This window comes from Poecilia latipinna, unplaced genomic scaffold (genome assembly GCF_001443285.1).
Source record: "Poecilia latipinna isolate Pla-1442-1.1 unplaced genomic scaffold, P_latipinna-1.0 Scaffold430, whole genome shotgun sequence".
In the NCBI taxonomy this organism is placed as follows: Eukaryota; Metazoa; Chordata; class Actinopteri; order Cyprinodontiformes; family Poeciliidae; genus Poecilia; species Poecilia latipinna.
In genome coordinates, this window is record NW_015113046.1 from 236089 (window position 1) to 260932 (window position 24844).

A 24844-nucleotide genomic window follows, 5' to 3' on the forward strand; every position below is an offset into this window, starting at 1 on the left:
GACTAAGTTGTGACTCAGGATGTGTGTGCATCAGAGCCAGTTTCTAGGGAACCTCAGGCATAAATGGTTTGGGAGCACAAGAACATCAGATTACCTGATTTCTAAACTTACAGATCACCTCACACCAACTGGAGTTGTTCTAAAACAGTGAAAATCTGCTTTGGTCTTCCCAAACCACCGAAAGACCCTGAACTATCTTTCTGCTACTCCGACTGGCGTTCCTCCAAGAAAGCCTTTTGAGAGCGAACACTTGCCACTTGCCTCATCGGCGACGACGAGAGAGAGCTGCTCTGCCTGGAGCTGCTCTGAGGGGTCGGCGTTCTTTCCGAGGCCATCTTACTTCAGTTCAGCATCTGAAATGCAACACATACATCATAATCACAAAGATTGCACAATATTTATGATTTGTTTTTGGGGTTTTTTGCGTTTTCTTTTCAGCTCAAATTTGCGTCAGCGGTCGATGATATTCTGGATCCACTGAAGGGAGGAAAGAGTCTCACACACGCACACACACACACACACACACACACACACACACACACACACACACACTGTCTGATTACATATCCTGCATCCTCTGAGCCGTTTTCCTGCCACTGCAGCGTTGTCCACAACAATATCTCCTTATTGATCTACCTCCAAGCATTCTATTCTTGTCATATAGCTTCCCCCCCCCGTCCAAGTAATTTCATTATCAATAATCCCCATCCCCGCCTCCCCTTTTTAAATAGAAGTAACCCACTGGTGTGCCAGTGGAATAATATTTCTTATCTTCTAATTTATTGGCTGGCTGCCAGCCAGTGACTCTCTGGGGTTTTTTGAGGCAGAGCAAGGAGGCTGACGCTTCTAAGTGCCCGCAACTTTATTCCACTGTTTTATTGATGTGTCCCATTTAGATTAGTCCATCTTCAATTGGGAGAAGCCAGTTTGCCTCCCCACACCCCCTCCAGACTCCTGTCTGTGCTGTGCTCTAACCCTTTTAGTTAATTATGTCTTCCAGAGGTGTGGCTACATACTTTATGTTTATCGTGAGGCGTAATTAGCAGGCAGTTGAACAAATGAGACCTTTTTATTGTCCTACGCAATCAAAAATTTAACTTCAGATATTTTCCTGTTCTTTTCTGACGACACAAAGTTTCCTGTTGCCAATGGATTTAGGCCCAGACAGGTACCTGTGAAAACTAATTAATTTATAATTGTTTTGGCCTTTTATCCACAAAAAAAACTCTGTTATTTCACCAGAAACTATTATTTATGAAAAGTTGATACATTTGAGAGAACTGTGTTTGCGCTTATGTGTGTACATTGGAAAACTGAGTGCTGTGATCCTGCACGTTTCTAGCATGGCTATTGCCTTCCTACACAATTTTAACTCCCTTCAGTTCGCCGTCTGGACTTTCTCAAATTCACTTGGATTCCTTCAGTAGAATTTCAACTGGCCCAATAAGCGGACAGAAGGAGAAGTTGTGAACGATAATGTTGATTTTCTGCACTGTTTAAGAATTATAGCCTGCCTGTAGTTTTGGCAAAGGCAGTGGAGGAAATATTGAATTAACATAAAAAACCTCCTCGTGTGGTTCAGTACTTCTCCCTTTGCAGTGGAAGATGGTTGTGTACAGCGTAGGCAGTTAGCGGTGAGCTTCATAGGATTGAACAGGCGCGCTACATATGTCACGGCCAAACGTTAGTGATGGATAACATTTAAAACTTCAACAGCGTGTACGCCTCAGGCTAGTAATTGTTTATCAACAGACCCTTTGGACGAAGCGAAGCGTAGAACAGGGTCTGATTTTACCATCGACATCATTTTGTGTTTTAATAACTTTATATTCTAATAGGCTCCTTAACAATTGTTCAACCTAAACATCAGACCACACTTACAGATGTTCCTAACAGGAAGTCCTGGTTGTTTTGAAGCTATCTGATTGGCTCACATAGGTGTTAGCTTTGTGCTACATTGCCCCCTATGCGTTTGACATGTTAAAATCAGAGCTCAGTGGTGTATTTGTAGAGATTTGTGTGGATAAAAACATTTCTGAAACCGATCCCGTGTCTCTGATATTTTTTAAAAATGATGTAAGGGAGATATTTGTTTTTATAAATACATGATTACGCAAGTACGGCTTCAGGAATAGAAAAGCAACAAAAACACTTGAGATGAGAAAGGAATGAAACCTTCAATCCCACATGAGCAGCTTTTTGTTCGGCTTAGTAGCAAAACGTCACGTGACAGAACAGCTGACTGGTTTCTAAAGGTTTGAAAACTTAAATGATAACATATAAGTCACTTCCTGTGCCGTGTTGTTTGCTTTGAATGTGCTGAAGCTCCCGGAGTTACGTAATTATGAACAACAAGGGAATAAACGAGTCAGTGATTTTGTTGATTCAATACCCGAATGGATGAATGGGTGATTGGATCTACACACAGAATAGACACAGGGATGTGAGGAGGAAAAAGGAAATGGGCGGGAGATCTTTTAACTGCAGTCTTGGCAGAGCTCCTCTGGGGCCATTTTTAGAGAAAGCATCACAGTAATTCAGAAATGATGCCAGAGCTGTGCCAGCACCACAGAGGACTGACACACCGAGGCATTTTCTGTCGAAGGGACGAACAAACACGACATCCATGACTCTTGGTTTCGTGATAACAGAGCAGAATACAATAAAACATAGAGTGGATGCAGGTTAATTTCCCTGTTACAACTGTTGCAATGAAAGTGTGGATGAATTATACTGGCCCTGTAATTGTGGAAAGGGTCAAAGCCATCAAGTCAGAGTCGCAGCAGATTCCATTACATGCGCCTTCGGCTCATTATAGCGCTCTTCTGTTGATTAGCCTATAAATGAAGATGAGTTGTTCAATCAAGCAATTTAGTCCTGGACACTTAGAGTGTGTCACTAAGTGCTGCGTTAAGGACCATTACACTGAAAGTGATCACTTTCCCCCATGTTGTGAGCCACCTCACATGGTTCTGTTTTGGTTCTATTTTCTTACAGCCGTTTTAATGTGGTGCGGACAGCGTCTGTCTGCTCGGATTTCCAAACTTCCGGTAAAACATTTACATATTCTTGCAGTCATGAATGTGATTTTAGACCTTACAAAAAGTGCCTGGTAGAGCTAAGCTTGTTAGGGGATATTTATGTACAGTATATATCTGAGCCTGTAGACATGTTGCTCCCTGATGGAGGGTAAAAAAAAAAAAGAAGCTTGCAGACAACGAATATCTTGTTTTTAGCTGTCATTCTGTCAATATAACACGCTAAATCTTAAATGTAGGCAAGTTAAAAGAAAAAGCGATTCTTTGCTATTAATTATCTAAACTATGACAACTTCATAACAAATTACAAGGGTATCAGATGCTAGCTTGACTTTGACAAGCTTAGCATGGAGATGTGAAGTGGAATTTGTTGTTTTGGATAAGTTAAAATAAATAAGGCGACCGCACACACCAACTCTGACAGTTCATCAGCAGACGTTTAAATTGGCTAATCTGCTGTGTTCAGACAATCACTTAATAATCACAAAATAAACACCATGGCTGAAGACACAACACTGCAATGGACTGAACGTCCTGTTCTTTGTGAGGGAAATGTTTGAGGGTTTTTTGTGTTAAATGCTGATATATCAGTGGAGCTGTTGTCAGTCAGTTTCTATGGCAACGGGTATTTGTGTACTGTACCTGGCACAGAAAGCGAGAAAAAATGAGAGGTTTTGAGTTGCTCTTAAATAAAGACAACAATCATTTATTTATGCAATAAACACATGTAAACCTCTGGCTCAAATGTTACTCAGAAAACCCTCAAGTTTCACCTTGAATAAAATCAAGATCACATTCCCTTCCACTACAGACGGCCCAGGCTGCACTCTCGTTCACCAGGGATGAAAGTAACACAGAAAGTTTCCTGACCATGTGGTCAGTAACAACAGTAGTATTTTTTTTAATGTCCCAAACATTTCTTTTTATGTCCCGGCTGAAACCTGAGATTGCCCAGAGGGTTTCCCCCCCTTTGGTTGCCTTGGTGAACATGTGGTTTGTAGGCAAGTCAAACAAAGGACACCTCTGTCTGAGTCACATGCTGAGTGAAATAACAACCACCCATAGACTTATATGTAGGAGCAATCACTAGGTATGTTCTGAGATGTACTGAAGCATATGTGCTGAAAGAACTGAAATGTCTTTACATCACTGTTTCCATGTTTCTGTCACTTACAGTTAAAGATGAGCATCTATTGCATTGTTTGTCATTTATTGTGAAAAACTTCTTACCATGATAATAAATGCTCATTTATAATTGTTTCTATTCATTACAATTAATTATGTTAAGAAAAAAAACAAACAAAGATGACAGTCGACAGTCTTATCTGAAATATTAATTTTACCATTTTCTTCTTTATTTGTTCCACGAGAGTCAATAAATATCAGTGTATTAGGAAATATAATTAAATGCAATTACGTTATATAAATAAAGAAGAAGTAGAGGTGGTTTTTGAAAATCATAATTATTATCATTATCACAGCAGCACCACAAAATATCACAATAACACTCTAATACCGCCCGGCATGTCCTTACTGACAGTGCAGCATTGATGTTTCAAATTATTTTTGTTACTTTTTAGAACTACAGGATTCTCTGGCGAAAGATACATTATTCAACTATTTGTAGCAAAACTGCCAACACAACATATGAATGGATTCTTCATTTACCTTATTCTTCACCTCTTCTTAGATGTTTGAATTCATTGGACAGATTTTTCACCAATTATTTGAAGTTACGATCTACTAAAAAAATCCATAAATACCAGGAAGAAACAGTCCAAACATGTTTAGTTAAGACCTGGTAAAAACCAGTCGCTCAGGTCTACGCTTCACTTCGTCCAGAGGTCTGGACGCTCGGCTATTGAGACGCGATGGCGTGGACTCTATTGAGGTTTTAAAATTTACCCAATGTACGGTCTTAATGCCATAAAGCTTATGGGATATTGACTGCAATGTAAACAAGCATCCTGCACTGCAAAGAGAGACATGCTGAGCCAAGGAAGACTGCTGTCGATGTTAATTCAATATTTTGTCACCTTCCTAATGACCTAAGTAATTTTTTTCCAACAGTGAATCACTTTTGTCAGTTTTTTAAATAAGAAATAGTGGCAAACTACAATTCAGAAACAGTTCAGAAAATCAACGTTATCATTAACATCGTCTCCTTTTCTTCGCTGATTGGCCCGGTCAAACATTTCACTGGAGGAATCAAAGTAAGCGGGTGTAAGACCAGAGACTGTCTATGAAGCGAGATTTTACTCGAGAGGAATTTGAAGGCAATGGAAAGGCTCAGGCCTGCTTTTCTCTGATTTCGCTAATTCTGTTCCACAAAACCCACCATATCACTTTAATTTAAAGAAGAAAAAAAAGTCTAGTCTTCCTTATATAAGCTGTGGTAAAGTAGAATACCTCTGACTAAAACCACCGAATGAATCCAAAAACTGATTTGCAGAAAACAAAATACCACAGTAGTCCGGTTCTGTTTCACTGTCATGCCAAAAGCTTTGGGTTTGTGTTCAAGTCGAACAAAGAAATCAAACATTGTGGAGCAGGAGGAACAAGTAAAACCACTCACCATTTTTTAGAGGTCAGTGCTAGCAAGAATTAGCGTGATGGAGTGCAAGATGAAGTGAGAGCTGTGATATTCCTGAGTCTTCAGCGGCCCTTATTATGTTTCACGTAGTTTGGATTTGTTTCGATAGAGCTCTTGTTCAAAATGCTACGTGTCCCATCGTTCACCTGACACTCCGGCTAATGGGAAGTCTCTGCTACGCGAGTTGCTTTTGGGTGCCGAGTTTTATAGAAGGCAGACACCCTGTGGACTGGCGTCTCAGTAACGCTGTCCTCGTCTCATTCGGCTGGAGACTGGATTCACAGGGGAAGACAGCGGTTGCAGTCTCACCACAGAGCTGTCATGTGGGGACAAAGAGAGAGCGAGAACGGCACTGTATGATTGCCTGGGTGGGAACAAGCTGGAAGATGGTTGTGCTGAGCCATGGAGTCAGCATTCCCATCCCACACATGAAGTGGGTTAGCTCAAAGTGGGGCCTTGTGCTTGGACAGAGAAAGCCACACAGCATATAACGCCCGATAGCTTTAATACTCGGCGAGTCAACTCAAGTTTCCCCTCGTTTATCACAAAACTGACAAACGGCGGGTTGAATGTCTACATCGCAACTGAATTGCTGCTATTTCAGAATGTGTTGGAAAAAGATTTGAAGTGAAAGCAAAATTACTAAACAACCTGGATTAATCGAATGACTCAAGCTAAAAATAAACAGAAAGTAAGGTTTTGTCAGCTAATACACACTTAGCCTAATCAAAAATGTAATGCTGTTTCACAAAGTGATGTACTGTACAAAGGCTACAACTACTTTATTACAATCATTTTGTAAAAACCTTCAGAGTACATGATTTTTTGTGTCCAGACATAACAACTCTCCCACTATCTTAATACAGCTAAATGCAGAGCATTCCTCAGATAACACTGGCATGGAAAACCTATTTTAAGTGACAGCTGGTGTTTTGAGGCAGTGCTGGATGTTTGTCTCAGCGTTTGCCCTGTGATGAACTGTTGATCCTGGTGGGACATTCCCCTGGTCTTGACTGTGTACTAACCAAATCTCGTGGAAATCAAGACACGGGCAAGTTTCTGGTATCAAACTATATCAAGGTTTAAAACATTATGGTTCAAAAACTAAAACATATTTTGTGATTTCCTTCCGGCCTAATTTGGATTTTGCAAGACAGAAACCGTATAAAAGCCCTTGATTTACTGGGAAAACAATGATACCTTCCTGCGCTAACTAATGTTTCAAACACACCAGAGTTTACTTCAACCGAAGCGACATCTAGATTTTTAGGCAGACCAAAGTTTGATTACTTGATCTGCATCGGAGTTCGATTACGTATTCACTCCTCCCCAAATCAACCGGACTTTCTAGCCCAACAAATTAGAGGTCAAATAAGTGGACTAAACAGGACTGGTGTGACACACAGGGAGCAGAATACTAGAAACCAAATACAAAGGAATGAACCTGAATGGTCAGATCTTTCCAACACTAATGAACACAGAAAAATGAACTGTATATGACAAGATTCTGCAAACAATAAAGAACTTTGAAGTTATCAAAGACACAAGCATTGATCAAGCCCAAACACCCAAGGATTTTAAGTTTGCAACATGTTGGTACCTTCAGCCGGCTCACATACATGAACTTTAATGTAACACAAAATTCTTTAAGTTACAAGGAATGCACCGCTTTACGTCCAATAAAGGATTGCTGAGCGAGAGGCGGGGAACACCCTGAGGAACACGCTGAGGAACCAGCCATTAACACTCACACCTAGGGCTGAATTATGACTCTCCTTTTAACCGAGCATCCATGTTTTCAGACATTGCTGAAGACATGGATGCAGGAGTACCTGGAAAATACCCACGGATAACCCGAGAGGACTCAGCCTCAATTTGATCCTCCGCGCTACGAGTCAACCGTCCTGCTGCCACCCAAGAATTTATGTGTCCTTGGCTTCCCAAAATTCGTGCGGTTTGTAAATACTTTGCTGAGCTATGAATCTAATCAACATTTAGAGATTGAAAACAACAGATTTTCTGCTTTGGAAAAGTAGGATTATTCAAACTGTTTAAGTCAAGGGTGTCCAAACTTTTTGTCACTTGAGGCTAAATCAGATATATATGTGTATGTAAACTAAAACCAAGCAAATTAAAGTTATTTATTGCACAACTAAAACCTGTAAAAGTTTTCTGTATGAGAAGAAATACAGCGATCGATTGAGGACATTTACTCTCGATTATAAAAACAAGATTTTAGTCACCGTTGTTCAAAAGACACTTGGTAATATTTAGCTACGTTCATTAAATTAAATAAAAGCTGATTTGGATACAGACAGAAAACGTTTCAGTAAAAGCTGCTGGAATGTGGTTGTACATATTTTAAAAAAGACAAATATTAAAAAAAAAAAAGATAAATACTTTGTATCGTATTTAACATTTTCCATTGTAATGAGATTATGTTGGAAATAGTTTTTCTCTGATTACACATTTTAGCCATATAATTATTACCTCACTATCCTTTTTAACATTATAAATTGCAAAATCCGTCCAAGTTTAAGCCAAACAGGACCATAAAGTGTTAAAAGCGTTAAATTCTTTTCACATCTGACTAAAGGGACCAAAAGAGTAAAATGCGTATTTGCTGTTTCTGATAACAGCTGTAAAAAAAACAAACAAAAAAAACTTGACATCTTCCCACGTTCTGTTAATGACCGGGTCCAGAACCCAGTGTAAACCCGGGCAGCTCCCATTCTGTGTCCACAGCATCCCGGATGGAAACATAAATTTGCCGTTCTGAAGACACACAACAGCACATTCTGCTAAAGCTGCACTGTAGCTCAGGTTGGCTAATGATAGAAAAATATTGTCAACATCCTGACACGTCTCAGGGAGGATGATGGGCCTCGGTGGCGTCACAGGTTTCAACGTGCCACGCTATGATGTCAGGAATAAAATGTGTGGGAGGACGGAGACGTCGCATTCTTCCTTTTTCCCCCATGTATTTTTAAAACAATAAGAGGCCAAGTTTGGAGAGGGAAGTGGTGGGGGGGAAATAATAAAAAATAAAAAGTTAAAGGAAGTGGAAATGTCGAAAAGATGACAGCCAGAGATGGACTGTGGATTCATACAGGTAAGAAAAAAGCGACACAAACCCTCTTGTCACTTACAGTTCTTCAGAATGTGGAGTTTTTGACTGGAAAAGTTTCACAGTAGAAAAATTTCTTATTTGATTATAGAAGTGTAGAGATTTTAGAGTTTTGTTTTAATCAGCTAAGGCCTCTTTGGGTTTGCAGTGATAAAGCAGTACAGCATAACGTTATAAATACAATGCGATGTTTATTCATACGCATTTCTAACTTCACATTTGTTAACTCCCGTGATTGGAAATACAATAGTTCATCTGTTGGACCAGAGATGAAATGGTTCGTGGAGACCAACCTGTTTCACCAATAATTCAACGTAGCTCAGAAAGAAACTGCCAGAACGAGGAAATAAATTCAGAAGCAACATCTCGTCATACCGAGACACAACACATTGAGAAAGTTTCTCATTTTAGCAAAATATAGAGCCAGTTATGAGATTTATGTCATAAATATATCGTGTAAACAAGAATGTCATAAATCAGCAAGTCCTTGTGAGACTTTTGTCTCTTAGAAGAAACAGAATGAGAAGATAGAAAGTCAAACAGAGTCCATTAATGCCTTTTAAAAAAAGCTGTGATCTGTTTGAGACATGCGACATTTTTACATCTCAATGGAACAAAAAAACTCGTTATGACAAGTTAGACTTATAACAAGTTTAAAAAACTTCAAACGAATCATAATGAGATTTCCTATTGCTTCTGTGAGTAAACACCACAACTCTGATGAACTCTCTTGTTCGAAAGCAGATTTCAAATCGTTAATGCCAGAAACAAAGACAAAGAAGTGAATATGTAGGAGTTTCACTCTCTAGTAAAGACACTGTTTTCATTACTCAACAAAGCATTCTTCACGGTTTCCTTTAGCCTGTTTCGATGAAAAATGAAGCGGTCAGGGGTTATCAAAAGTTTGCAGAGGGATACACTAGCAGAAACATTCTTCTAGCTGTAGTTTTGTGTTGATGTATTGAGAAAAATGTAAAACATAATAGATGATACAGGTTAGTCTGACTGGCTCTAAATCTCGTTTTGAAGTACGAAGAAGCTGAATCTCTTTCACCTTCTTTCTCCGGCCTCCACAGACACAGTAAGAGTTTATTGGCACTTAAAATGTTCTCTCAGCAGACTACCTGACAGCACAGCCTCACTTTCGCTCCCTTCCACTCCTGCCCCACATGCCTTCCCTATCTGATAATAGCTATGGTCTTAAGTTGATCCTAGAGAAAACCAAAGTGTTCTCAAGTTCTGCAAGAAGCAATACGCCGAGCAATAGGCTTTAAGTATATTTAGAAAAGACCTGGAAAAGTAATTTAGTGTAATTTGCGGGGGGAAAGCATGCATCCTTTATCCAAGCTGACATCAGATATTTGAGAAGTTATAATAAAAGCATTCTAAAAGACTTTACCAGACATTAGAGGATTTTTTTTTAGCATGTCACAATTACTTTCTAAAGTTTCTGCATGCATGAATATTGGAATTTATGAAAACCTCAAGTTGTTCCTTTTTAGAAAAATTCCTGGCTGCACTAATGTCCATGTAAGGCCAGACCCGGTGCTGTCTGTTCGGGTCGGCTAGCATTCTTTCCCTTTGCATAATGTGGAAGTTAAATACTATGCCTTCATAGCGTTTCTAGGCAACCCGTGGACGCAGATGAGATCACAGGGGTTAAGTTGCACCCACACACACACAGGGACACATTCATATATAAACTTACAGCTTCATTCATGGCTTAGCATTAAGACACCCTGCAAAATGTTGCACTAAGGCATGTGGGCTGGAACTGCTCTTGTATCACTTTAAAGGGCCGGTATTATGTATTTTCCAGGCACATAGTACCATTTTATAGACATGATGACTGTTATTGTTTACATACAGAAATTTTACGCATGTGTACAACGCTGGAGGGCAAAAAGACGATTCTTTTACTCGCCATCCATAGCCGATCTGCCATAGTAGAACAATTCAGTTAACAAAAAGAAACCTGGAGATGTAGGTGTAATTAGTTCAGTGCACTGCGCCACAGCAAGAGGAAAATAACTCAAAAAAAAATGATTGAAGAATAACCCAAAGCCACCTGCATTCTTTTTTCTCACTCTCTGTGTCTGACAACAGCTCCACTAGCGTATCGGGACGCTAATAAACACGCAAACATTTCCCACACCAAGAACAAGAACATTTAGTCTGTTACAGTATTATGCTTCCAGGGATTGTCTGAACACAGCGTTGGTTGCCATTTTTTTCCCCAATTGAACCAAAACGTGCTGAATTCTGCAGCACATCTACATGGTAAGGTTGTCAAAGTCAGGCTAGCGTAACCAGCCTACTTCTCACTCTCTTGCTATTTTTAAAACTTCTTCCTGACCTGTGAAATGTGATACTGTTGGACCTTGTTATGTAGTTGTAGCAATATTAGTAACAAAGCAGTGTGTCCCTTTTCTTTTATATATCACGCGTACATTTAAGATTTAGTGCATGATGTTGACACCTTGACAGCTAAAACCAAAGAAAACATCGTAAGATCCCGCCCTCCAGCTTCGTCCTGGAGGGCGGGATCTTACGCATGTGATGTCCCCCTGCAATGTGTCTACAGCACAATCAAGTAACTGTTGCTTTCAGTTGTTATAAAAATGCTGTCTATATAAAATATAGCTTGAGAAAAATTACTTTGCGATATAACGCCTTGAAATTAGGCCTCTGTCTCTTTAAGAAACTCCTGCTCTTTCAGGAAGCCATCGCAATATGGCTCCTCTATTAGCAACGTTTTCTCCAGCACTGCACTGAGAAGATGCATTGTTGATTTTACATAATACTGCCCCTTTAAGGCAAGAATAATGACAGCAGTTCCCCGAGGCACCCAGTGAACCCCCGGGCCAGTAAAAATTACATTCAGCTGCGCAAATAACTTTACCGCCTTACCACAAGTCTGCTAATGTGAACACACCATCTTTTTGCTTCTTTATAGCATGCTATAAAGATTACTCATAACTCGGATTTTCCAAAAGACAAATAGGAAAAAATAAGATAGCAGCTGCATTACCTCACGTGAGGTCCAACGTCTCCGGTTTTACACCACGACAATTATCCAAACGCTTTTGAAGTTTCCTAATTTCATCTACATTTAGCTGAATAAGTAAATTAATTCATTAAAAAAAAATACCCCAACAACACGCACAACTAACTGGAGAGTTTCAGAGTGAATGTGTCGCTCTGGGGCGGGGGACTCAAACAGAGCAGAACGAGATCCAGTCTGGAGGAGTGAAGAGGACCTAGCAGGCACCTGACACCCAAGCAAGCAAAACATCAGGAGCTGCTAAATAATGAATAAGCCAAGCTCGTAAAGAAGCCAACACACACACACACACACACACACACACACACACACACCACATGGTGAGCAGCGAGTCAGACAGTCGTAATTGAAGGTAGGCTTACATTGTGGTAAGGTAAAAACAGGGTATGTAACTATAATCAGTCAAAGCCTCGTGACACATGTTGCTAACTTCATAGTCTGTCATCTCTGTGAAGCCCTCCTCTCACATTCAACTAAATTTTATAAAGCTTTCATTTACTAAAGTTTTGGTCCAACACTAAATTAAAAAACAAAAAATCATATCAGATGGGGTTGGTTATTTGGAAGAAAAATTGCAATCCTGTGTGGTGTGCAAAATGGCAAGATTGATGGGTGTGACTGCAACCACACCCAAACCATACGCATAGTTTCACTGACAGAGCATTCCTCGAGGCAAGAAACCGAGGAAAATCCAATCAGTGAAAAGAGCAGTCAGATTTAAGAGACCCAAGTATAGGAAAGAGGAGATTACTCCTCTGAAGCAGCAGTGGAGTCCCGACAGCACTACTATAACCATGCTTTGTTGTTACTGCCACAAACGACAATGGATGTAACATGACAGATCAACTCTAACTACAGGATTAAAATCAAAATCTGTCCATTTGCTCTCAGAATAGAGAGAAACTTCAAATAGGGTTACATTATAGAACAACATCCCAATCTCTGTTATAGAGCTCTGTTCAATCCATCGATCACAATGGGATAATGTTACAAATACACATGTACAAATGCCTGGCTGTTCACCCGAATTGACAGGAGATTGGAAAACATGCTGACAGGACTATTAGTCATGGACTCCATAAATTTAAGGGTGTTCTCACACCTGATAATTACCCAGAATGCCCTACACTACAGTTTACTTCCTGTTTTTAAAGCGATCTCCCGTCAGCTATGCATTCGAACCGCACCGGACTTCACTTTAACTGAGCCGAGACCTACGTTTGTAGGTGGACTTTTTTGGTTCGCATCAGAGTTCAATTGTGCGTTCACACCTCGCCAAACGAGCAGGACTTTCTAGGCAAATGAACTAGAGTCTGATTAAAGCGGACTAAACAGGGCTGGTGTGAATTCAGAAAAAGTAGCTAAAAGAAAGCCTTAAGAAGTACCAGCAGCAGTTTGCCAGAATCAACGTTGGGGACTTGGCTCCAGGAAATAAAGACACTCTGGTAATATGAGACCAAAACAGAACTTTTTCCACTCCATGTAAAATACAGTAGCACCATCATGGTTTGGGAATGTTTCTGTATGTACGTATGTAACCTTTATTTAACCAGGTATGTATCAATGAGGTTAAAAATCTTTTTTTCCAAGAGAGACCTGGCCAAGACTGACAATTACAAAATCCTTCAGCAGGGAAGCTGCTTAGCAATGGAAGAAAACTCGTTGATGTTGAAACATCAGACTATTGTTGAGGTTCACCTTTCTGCTAAAAGTGAGTGAGCCTGAACACACCATCTCCATGTGGGTCTGTTAGTGGTTGTAATGGAAAGTATGAAAAAGTATATGACTATTTTTGTCCACTTATTATGAGACGACAACTTAAATTTAAGGTTCAAAATAAACTAGCAAGGGTGTGTAAACCTTTCATATCTAAAATGATCATAATTACATCACCAAAAACACAGTGGAGCAAAACCCTTATGCCTGGGCTTGCTTTGTTTTTTTTGTTGTTTTTTTTATACACTCTAGCGATCATAATGCCAAGCACCACACATCCATTGCAACAAACACGTAGCACTTTTAATGAACCCAATATGGGGTTCAGCTTTCTCCAACTTCCACAACAAAGCAGGATAACCGGGCTCTGCGGATGGGTTTGAGAGACGACAGCGACAGCAGTGCATACACAGAACCATGAAAGAGTGCTGAACTCTCCAAGCTGCCTGACTGGAGCTACTCAAACTCAGCGTAATATCGCAATAAAACCACACGACACAGGGGAAAACTCCATAAAGCTGCAACTGAACAACTATGTTGCACCAGTTTTCAGAGTCAGTGAAAACACTCCGGCTCTTCCAGACCGAAGGGAGCGCACACATAAAATGACACGTTGCTCTATTGATAAAATGTTTTATCAATACAGCTGGCAAAAGGAGTTACAGACTGACGGCACTGGATCCCACTTCGACTGTTGGCAGGCTCAGCAGAAACGTGTTGTTTTCTGGAAATGTCGTGAGTTACGTGGGCGAGCTTTTGAAGTTTGACCCAACATTTGACCCCGGATTTCAGGCGGACCACAAACCTGCATGTGGTCTCAGATCAGATGGTCTCTAGGTGGTTACTACACAGCTACCTTTTTTTTTTTCTATCTGATGTAGTGTCATTGCTGCATCTCTGGTAGAGACGGGACTCACGGCTCTATGAAGGGAACCAATTCTTTAAGAACCTTTCACCTCAAAGACCCGTTCAAATTTAGAAATTGTAAATTTTTCTAAGAACAAGCCATTTTATCCGTGGTATTTGCTTTAGTTGTTTTTGAGAGAGAAGTTAACAAAAAGTCAAATCATCTGTATTAAATAATCGCAGTATGTTCCTACAGCAAAAAATTATTTCATAAAATATCAAAATATAAATGTCAAATACTCATGAAGTTTTTTTAACATAAGTCTTGTGTGTATTAATTACATTTTAGCAGAAACAGAAAGAAGTTGCCATTGGCATAAACCACGAAGAAGAAAACAACAGGAAGTAGTTGAAAGATGATGGTGTGGCAAGTTTTTAAAAGACTTGTCACATGAAGAAACTTATTCATGTGTGATTTTCTATTTCTCCTTTAACAGAATCACCTCAACTGCGAAATTGTGTTGTTTTTTTTTTTTTACTTTGGTGAAATATTGACAACATTTTACAGGTAACTGTGACATGTCACATGCCCTGTGTATGAGTTGCTGCTCACGCGTTGCTAAGACTTAAAGGAATAATCCTGCATTGATCCCAGAGATTATTGATTTGAGTGGATGGCTCAAGTTTTCAGAAATGGGCTTTAGAGTGAAATGATCTTGGGTTCTACAACCAGGGCAGCTCCTCCCAAGTCGACCCTGCAGCTGTTTGACATTAAGAGGTGGGAGTGTGTCAGGTTGGCTGCGTCTGTGTGGGTTTAAAGTCGCAGAGAAAGGAACACACTAAGAATCATGGGTGGAGGGTATACGTCCTGCCCAGATCTTTCCTCCAGGGTGGGACTTTTCCTTTGACTGACCACTGATTTAAAGGCGCAGGAGTAATGGGAGTCACATGCACTCAACATGATAAGTAAATATCAGCACGGTATGCAAGAAATGTTCCGTACGTGCAGGCCGAGCGCACACGTGGCGCATTAAAAAACACATTTTCTCTGCTTTTCTTTGCTCTTTGGGTATAAAAAGCAAACACTGGAGAAAGTTTTCTGCGTAATTAGACCTGGCAAACAGTCTGCCAAGTCTCATTTAAGATAGCATATCCAGAGAAATGGCTTGGTGTATGCAGCTGTGTAATGAGTTTAATATTCAGAAGGACTTACGTTAACAAAGGATCTTTTTATGAAGCAGTTCAAGTGTTTTTGCTCATGTTTTGCCGGACATCAACTGCAGAGGGACAATGAAGATTGCTGGGCTTTTCTTTACTGTTAATCCAAAGGAAGCACACACACTATAACATCTGAGTTTTTTTTTCCCCCAGAGGAGTGAATGGGACAAAACTCAAACTTTGGGTTAAAATTTGTGACTCAGTTTTTTTAAGGTTAAAGAATATACAAGGAACCTCATGATTCTTTTAAAACCAACTGGATTGAAGTTCCTTATCATAAAACAAAAAATGGAAAAATGTTGCAATTATACTGAATAGTAACGGTAATGTCAGTTGATTGTGTTGGACGGGTTGGTTTGGAAATTAGGCTATGTGAAGTTATTAAAAATATTTCCTTTGCCTTTGTTGGAACGATGTCATGTTGGAAACCAAAATAAATCTATGAAGTCGTCGACTCTAACAATAGTCAGATTCTTAGTTTCAGCTGACTAGCAATTTATAACAACTTCAATGAAAAACATGACGGAACGCAGATGCGTTGCACTTCGTCAGTCTCCAGCTCTGCCAACAACTGAGTCAACTTTAAGGTTTAGCATCAGAATGAACATTGTTACCATGTATATTTTTTCTAGCAGAAGATGTCTGCTGAACAGTGTCGAAGGTTAAAGAGTTAAACCTGCTTTTCCTACTTCACAGTTACCACAAATTATGCTTTCTTTGTTTTTTGCACGTTAGATAAAAACACTTCATATTTTTTACATGTCGAGTGACACTTTTTTTTTCATTCTTTTCTTACAGTGGATGAAGTTATGAGGAAGAGAGGCTTCCAGTCAAATAAAACAATGAAAGGTTAAGCCAACAGAAAACAACACTATATGAGAAAAGCACGGAGGAAGCAGAAGCAGTCGCCCCTTAAAACTCCATTAGGTGCTCTCAATGGACATTTTCAAAAGGATGGGGGGAGCGGAGGGGAGAGGCGACCTTTCAGTCTTTGGAGGAAATCTCACAACAAACAAAAGCTGAGAAGAACTGAAGCTCCAATTTCCTCTCGTGATCTTCCCAGTGAACCACAACAAGGCCTACGGAGCAAATACAGTAGACAGCGATCACATCAAAGACCATTAAGAAGACTGGAGCTCAATACGCCACGACCTGCCGGCAATTAGTTGATGCAGATAGGAAGAAAAGAACTGAGTAAAGAAAGAAGTCAGCACAAGAAAGGCTGGTGAGATTCCACCAGTTTGATTTGGATCAATCTCCCAGTTCCTTGGTGGCTCCCATACTGGTACACACCCACACAAAAATTTATACCTGCACTCCTGTAATTGGGTTTCCTTCTTTGAAGAGTCATCACTGAGTCATGGATGCTGTCACGGGGTTGTCATTATCAGTAAAGCACCACCAAATACACACTACACTGATGAATGAAACATCATTACAGAATTTTCAATGTATGGCGTCACGGTATGATGTGATGATAAAGAACAATCTGACCTTCATCTGATGAGCCCATAAGATAAAAACCATTTCCCAAATGTTCTATCTAAAAATAATGCATTTCTGGAGATAGACACTCACATCCATCGTTTAATACATTTTTTGAAGTTCTTTTGGCAGAAATCATAACTCAGGCCTTCTCGGGGAAGTCTCAACAAGCATTGCAGATCCTCTCAAACTGTTGGTAGATGGACATTTTTAAGTCTTTCCAGAGATAGTCCATTTAAATTAACCCGTGGCTGGGCCATTCAAAGACATTCATTGAGAAGTTTATGTTTCCTAATCTTACAATTCAAATATCTTTGAAACTAGACTAGAACCAGAAGACTTGAGTGGTCTGGAAAGACCACTCAACAACAACATTAATTGACATTAATTGAATTTGTTTCTAAGCCATTCAGTGATTCATAAAGTAACAAAAGTATTTTAAAATCTATTCTCTGAGCTACAAGGATCCAGTGGAAGGTCCTTATGAATCGAGTGATGTGCTCTATCTTCATGGTTCTAGTGAGAATGCGAGCAGCTGCGTTCTGAATCAGCTGCAGCTAAAGGTTTTATTTAGGTTTTTTTATTTTAGGGAGACCTGTGAAGACATTTTTGCAATAATCAATGTGACTAAAGATGAACACTTGGATGAGTTTCTCTAGATCTTGTTGGAACATTATTCCTTCCCTCCAAGAAATCTTCATCAGGTGTTAGAAGGCTGACTTTGTAATTGTCTTCATGTGTCTCTGAGTGTTCAGGTCTGACTCCATCACCACACCCAGATTATGGGCCTGATCACTGGTTTCTATTTGTCATAACCAAAGCTGTGTACTGACTACAGATTGTTCCATTTTTAGGTCCTAATATAACAACTTCAGTTGTGTTTTTGTTCAGCTGGAGAAAGTTATGGCACCTGCATGAATTGATTTGTCCTTAGTGTCTGTTCAGGGCTTGGATGGGTTCAGAGTCACCTGTTGACATCGTAAGGTAGAGCTGAACATCATCTGCATAGCTATGGCAGCTATTATCAGCTTAGCTTAATTGATGTATGGTGCAAAGTGCTTTGGAACAGATTTTCTTGAAGAATCTTTATATTTGGATGCTGTCATCTCACCATCTATGCAAACTAGTCACCTAGTGCCCTGTCCCAAAAATAGCACCAGCTATCTGATGGTCCTGCCACCATGCTTCACTGTAGGGATAGTGTTAACCAGGTGATGACCACGGCCATGACATGATGTTTGGTGTTCAGGTCATAAACCCGTATTTGGAATTAATCACACCTGATTAATTTGAATAAAATACAAACTCACAGGGTTGTTTTTGTTTCCTGTCAGGACAGCCAACCTTTCACACTACATGTCACCCAATGATAGCTGGAAACTCTAACCGCTAACCCCACAGGTGTAAACAATCGATGAAGGAATAAAATACCTATCCTGAGCCTCGATGGTGAATTAGGTTGTCGTTAAGGACACCAACTAAACCATTAACACGGCAGTAAATGTGTTTGCCAGTGACTTCTCCAAACCAGACTTGCGGCACCATGATCTGCTTCCTGTTTCCAGCTTTAGCTGTGGTCAGACACTTCTCATTCCACCTTCAGTGACAGCCATTGCTCATCATTGAATGCTCTCCTTACTCTCTTAATGTCACAGGACAATGAGAGCGGGGGCGAGACTGCGGAGAGGCAGGGTTTTATAGCGGAAACCCCAGTGTTCTCCACCCCGTGAATGGAGGACCTAATTAAACAGAACGTCAAGCACAGCCAGGGCCCCACCTGCCTGTGGCGGTTCGTGTTAAACCGTGGCACGCCCTCCCTGGCTCGGCACCAGGAGGCGCAGAGGAGAACGCAGCGAAGAAAGTCAGATTTAAACCCAAGTCAGCCATACGTCATTAGACAAAATAAACTCCTGGGCTTTGATCACAGCAGAATGTAATTTGCTTGTGTGAACTGAACTGAACTGAACTGAACTGAACTGAACTGAACTGAATTGAACTGCTGCAACAAGTTGAATATTGAGCAATACATAATGCTGAAGTTGCACTTTGGGTTGAGGAAAATGTTTTTTGATTTGAAAATGCAACGCCTCTTTGGAAGGCCTGTGAGAGGAAAAATTGCATCACTTTAATTTGTTGAGTAGAAGGAAAGTGATATACAGTTTTCGCTTTATTTTCACAAATTACCATCAGAACAGTGGGGTGTGCATTAGTATTCAACCCCAATGAGTCAATAATACATTGTTGAACTACCTTTCACTTACAGCCCAAAGACTTTTATGATATATCTCTACAAACTGTTGAATACTTTGTCACAGGGCAGCACAATAAATCGTGAATGTATGTATCATCATGGTCATTGTCAGTGTTTGAGATCTTCAAATGACAAATGACTGTTTGGAGTGTAATACTTGTTGTCTAGTATAGTTTACGAGTTCTGATGTTGCACCTTTCATGATAATCCAATTGTTAGCCGGTACAACAGAATCTCATAACAGAAAAACCTCAAACTGGACACAAATGACAAAGGTTAAAAACAGCAGAAAGATGCAAAATACACCTTGTATTATCATGTAATTTCCAATGATGTTATAGCTGTTATTAATATGTATATGTTGCCTGTTGTTGTGGTTTCTCGGTTTTGTTTTCTCTCTTTCTGCAGGTTTAGAGGCTTCAAACGTGTTAACCTGTGTTCTCTCTGTGCTTATTTCTCACTCCTTCCATGTCCTTTCCTTTTAAACCTTTTCCCCACCTTTCTCCTTTTCTCTTCTTCCTTTTTTGTCTCTCTGTCCGTCACATTTGAAATAAAAAAAAATAAAAATTCTAAAAACCTTTATAGAATTATAGCATGTAACTAGAATACATTCTTCACCTTCTTCAGAGAATAATTGTCCAGTCAGAAGTCCTGGTAGGTGAACGGTCAGGTGGGTCGGTTCGCCATCGCACCAAACTCCTTCCATTGTTGCATGATGGATTGAGAATTGAATTAGACTGTTGTTTTATAAACTAACCCTGCGTGAAACCTCACCACTTCTGAACTTCATGATTCTGTTTGTTTACTAAAGCTCTCTAACATCCGTTAGTTTATCCCATAAAATCCCAATAGAAAAACAACATCAAGTTCAAGGCCAGTACGACTGCGTCTAGAGGAATACTTGCCTCCGGACTCTCGGAGGAAAACCACCAAACATCTACACAAGCACAACCAAATGAAAGGACTAAGCTGTTTTTTTTTTCAGTCAGGACCTTCTTCCTCTGAGGCTTCAGAGCCATCCGTCACACCACTGATCTGAGGAACAACAGAAACAAACAACAACGGCGACAAATGATTCACATGTTATGTCTTTTCTTTTTTTGGCCTACTTGTACATCTTCGGTTTGGTCCTTTGTGTTGCTGTGTGACATGTAATGACATAGTGACAACATGACTTGTAGCACCCCAGAGATGGCTGCGATCGCAGTTCGCCGTGGGGCTGACTGCCCTCTTATGCAGCGAACAAAAAGCCAAAGAGAAATTAAAAGACTATAAAAATATATTACAAAAACATCACGCATTTGGAAACTTTTCCTAACAAGTCCGTCTTGATCTTTTTATTTGTCTCTCGCTGCCAAACGCAGACTTTTCCCCACACCACAGTGCCACACAGACAGGCCGCCATAAAGATGCATGCCGACTGTGTTGCCGTTATTACTTTCAGACTCCCAGAAATCTTTGTTGTTTTTATGCCACCTCAACTTTCATCACTCCTACACAAACCAGATCAGCCGCTTTCCAAACTTTTTTTTTTTTTTTGCTACCGCGGCGCTCAGCCTCGACATGACTCAGAACAAAAACATAAAATATTTTCCACTTGAGAGCAATGTGCGAAATCTTGAGGGGGCCGTTTATCTGCTATTTGATGCCCTCAAATCACTACAGAGGGCACGCTCAAGGGATGACAGCACTACTTCTTCATACCAGGTATTTATAATGTGAGCACGTCAACCTGAAGTAATGAATTCATTCAAATACATCTATCTGTTCCCCATATGAGCGTAATCTCTAATGAGCTGCTGCTTAAAAATAGGGCTTCATTAGTTGCATCAGTTTAGGTTGAGATAGAAAACCTCAAATAACTGGACTTTTGATGGAAATATTTTGCTACATCTTAGAAGCATGGCTAAGTCAACAGAATTGTCCAGAAAGGTCGTAGGAAAGACAATCACCTACTACAAACAAGGACCGGGATATAAAAAGAGAACCAAGGTCCTAATTATTTAAGGAATTTCAAAGAACAGTTCACTAGTGTAAAGTTAAAGGAACACCTGGACATGGGTGGAAGAGGAAGCCATCATCAGAACACTGTCACCAAAGAGCTTTTGAAGGACATGCCCTACCTGTCATGTTTGGACTTGAGATTACGGAAAACGTCACCGTGTGGTGCTACCGTAAGAGCAGGGAGGAAGAGAAACTACCGTGAGAGCGGGCGGCACAATATAGGATATTTATGGGAAAAATAATGATATGGGGTAAAAAAAAAAACGATAGTTTCCCGACCAAAACAGGAGACTTGACTGGTATGGGATATGCTGAAAAAAACCCCAATGCCTTCAGTATTGTGTTCTTCAGTCAGATATCAGGGGAGAAAAAGTTATACCATCTGTGAGGAAGCTGGAGCGTTGGTGTCGCTGGACCCTCAAACTGGACAGTGATCCCTAGTCATACCCCAAAGTCCGAGATACAACAGTGGCCTTCATAGATACCTGACCTGAACTCTGTTGAAAATTTCTGGCGGGGCTTTTTAAAAAGTTGCAAGATGCACACAAACCCAGGAATATCAATGAACTGGAGGTCTTTGCCTTTGGATTAAGATTCATCAGGAATGCTGTCAGAAATTGATGTCTAACTGTGAATCAGACTTTATTAGAGTACTTTAAGGGAAAAAGTACTCCAATAAGAGTCAAATGTCCTTGTTATTATATAGTTTTCACACTCAGTCTTATGTTTAGTTTGTAGTTAGGTTAGTTGTGTTACACTGTTTAAACTGTTTTTCTTTAAAGGGGCGCTATTATGATTTTTTTTTTTCAAGATTTACATCATATTATTATGTTATTCCCTCAACAAAATATAGCTGGAGTGTTGCTTTGATTCTTTTATGCATGTTTGAGAAATCATTGAATCTCTATGGCAACCATTCAGCTCAGCAAAACACCTGGGTGAGCATAGCCCCGCCTTCGAGGACAAAGCTCCACCTCAGTAGCTGTGGTTTCCAAGCTTCTGAGCTCCACAGAGCAGCTCTCCCTCGCTATTCACCCATTCTGCTCCTTCAGACTAGACAGCAGCAATTAGCAAACACCTGGTGAAACTGCTCATCTGCTAAACACATTATAGGAGCTACTTCTTTGTGCAATGTTGGTAAAATTGTTGTTAAAGGGTTAATAGGGGAGCCATGTTGTGATGACTTCCTGAAGATGGAGCTTCAGAAAGAGCAGGAGCTTCTTAAAGGCTTTAAATTGCAAATTCAGAGTTCATCTAACTCATATTTCATATATAAAGCATTTTATGAAGATAGCATCATTATTTGATTATGCTATAAAATGGTACTATGTGGCTGAAAAATACATAAAGCTGCCCCTTTAAGTAATTTATAACAAATAGTTACTGGTTCCCATATTTTATCAATGAATGTAGTTTGCCATGAGCTTTTAATAACAGTAGAGTGGCTGATGCACTTAAGAGGGATGTTGATGCATGGTGGACGGTAAGAAGCATTTCAAAGAGAATGTAAACTCTAGAAAGAAAGGACTTAAACTCACGACCTTTTGCAGAATAGCAGCCATCCTGATGACAGTTTCCTTACGCTCCAAAATACAATATGACTCAGCCTCCTGAAGGCGTTGCACAACTATGGCTAAAGCTCTAAAAGCTTCAAACTTAAACAGTCTTTATTTTAAGATAATTGCACCTATGTATCATGCTCATTTCTGTCTCACTTCTCATCACCAACGGCAACTGTGAATTATTTCTCATGGAAACTGTGCAGAGCCGACTACATATCAGCCAGGTTGTGACACACCGACGAACGCAGAGAGAGAACCCAACGTAACAGTTAGCAGTCAGAGAAGCTGAAGAGTCTAGAAATAAGTCTGGTATCAATAATTCATTTGGATGGATATCTGGTCATTTAATAATAATAATTAAAAAAGAATACCACTTTATTGGAGACTGTTTTGCTTTGATGTATTCACAACAGCCTTTTTAACTGGTTTATTTTTGGCTCCATGCTCTGGGGGTTTTTGATGGAGATAATCATGATCTGTTGTAGATTAAAGACGACTTGGAAATGGTGAGGAGATAGCCCAGCTGAATGAAATAATCAAGTGCTGACACACAAAATGTGATGTGCTTCAAGGGGGAGGCTGGGCAGCAGAGCTGTTAGCCAAGCAGCTAACAGTTCACATGTTTAGGAGACAACTATACTCTGCTACGTTCAGGATAGATTTGAAAACGCTAGAAGTAGACATGGTGTTATGTACACCTGTTTTTTAACATCTCCATAGCAACGTTTATGAATCCAACAGGCTTGTGTCAGCAGTACCGCCGGCTGGCATCATTCTCTCCGTGTTGAAATCAGTTGGTCTGCCACTTAACCTCTGGTCTAAGCTAAAAACCAAAAGAGTCATAAAAGTAGCGGAGAATACCACCCATCGACCAGCTCATCAGTCGGTTCCCATGGATACTGAACTCAGACTGCAGAAGAGACATTGTTGGGCAATTAGCATGGCTTATTTCCGAGACAAGTCCCCAAAGAAACGTGATAGATGAAGGAGGAGTTTACTTCACAAAAGAATAGCAATTGATAAATGTTTAGTTTTTTGTTAAAGTAACTTCTTAGTGAAGTTGTGGCTAGTCTGTTCTGCATGTTTACCAATCTGGCATAAGCATCTTTGAGTGTCCTAAAAAGCACTCGATAACTTTGATGTATTGTTATTATTATGAGGTTAGAAATTTGCCTGTTAAGTTATTGTCCTGAGGATTTACCAGAGTGTGATTGCTGACACTCGTCACACTTCACAGTTTACCATAGCAACTGGCTCCAGACTGTCTGTGCTGTGCTTCATAAATCAGACGGCACCTGATGGAGTATTCGGTGTCGTACTACTGAAGTTTTACTCAAGCTATCAACAAGGCTTCGACTTTTAACTCAGCTCAGTCCAACAGTCTGCAAAACTGAAAGTTCACCAAACTCACCCATTGTCTTGGCTAGAGACTGAACGGCAAGGTGTTCCCGCTGCGGTTCATAGTCAAGAGTTTGTGCTTCTGTCCGCGCGCTCGCCGGGCCCTCTGTTCCCTCTGCTCACTTTTATCCACTCTGACTCAAACTCTATTTAGCTCTGTCTCCTGTTTTAGAGCCCCAGCTGGAGCAACCACCACCAACGGCTGCCGGAGTGCAACTGAACGGAGTCTGAGCGCACAGCTGGCCTTATAGGTTTTTTTCTTAAGGAGAAAAAGTCCACATCCCACTGTCAGTCACAGCGGAGCATAGTTTCAGCCGGGCTGCCATCCAAACAGACATGAAACTATTCTATTTCGGTCCGCCATATGAGCAGCGGTTCAGTTCAGAGGAGGGTGGTGGGGTGGGGGTAAGACTCTGTGGTGGAGCATGTAATTGCAGAGTGACCTGTTATGGTGAGATGTAATTGCAGACTTCATCAGATGGAGAGAAGCTGCCAACAAGACTAGGTAAAGAACTTTTAAATAATACTTTTGGGGGGAAAAA

The 24844-nt window shown here is 40.3% G+C and overlaps 1 protein-coding gene across 3 annotated transcripts in view; it reads right to left on the bottom strand.

Moving 5' to 3' along the window:
* Positions 1 to 24565, bottom strand: part of insc (INSC spindle orientation adaptor protein) — a 69099-nt gene extending 44534 nt beyond the window's left edge. The window contains exons 1-2 of one of the 3 annotated variants that reach the window (XM_015038127.1): positions 24316 to 24565; positions 262 to 353 (exon numbers count right to left, since the gene is read on the bottom strand). In XM_015038127.1, coding sequence (XP_014893613.1) covers positions 262 to 335 — 74 coding nt within the window. In that variant the 5' untranslated portion in view covers positions 336 to 353; positions 24316 to 24565. Of the gene's footprint in view, positions 1 to 261; positions 354 to 5613; positions 5947 to 11789; positions 11868 to 24315 lie in introns of those variants that run through there. The other 2 variants (XM_015038129.1, XM_015038128.1) reach the window with 2 other exon arrangements.
* Positions 24566 to 24844: the final 279 nt, after the last annotated feature.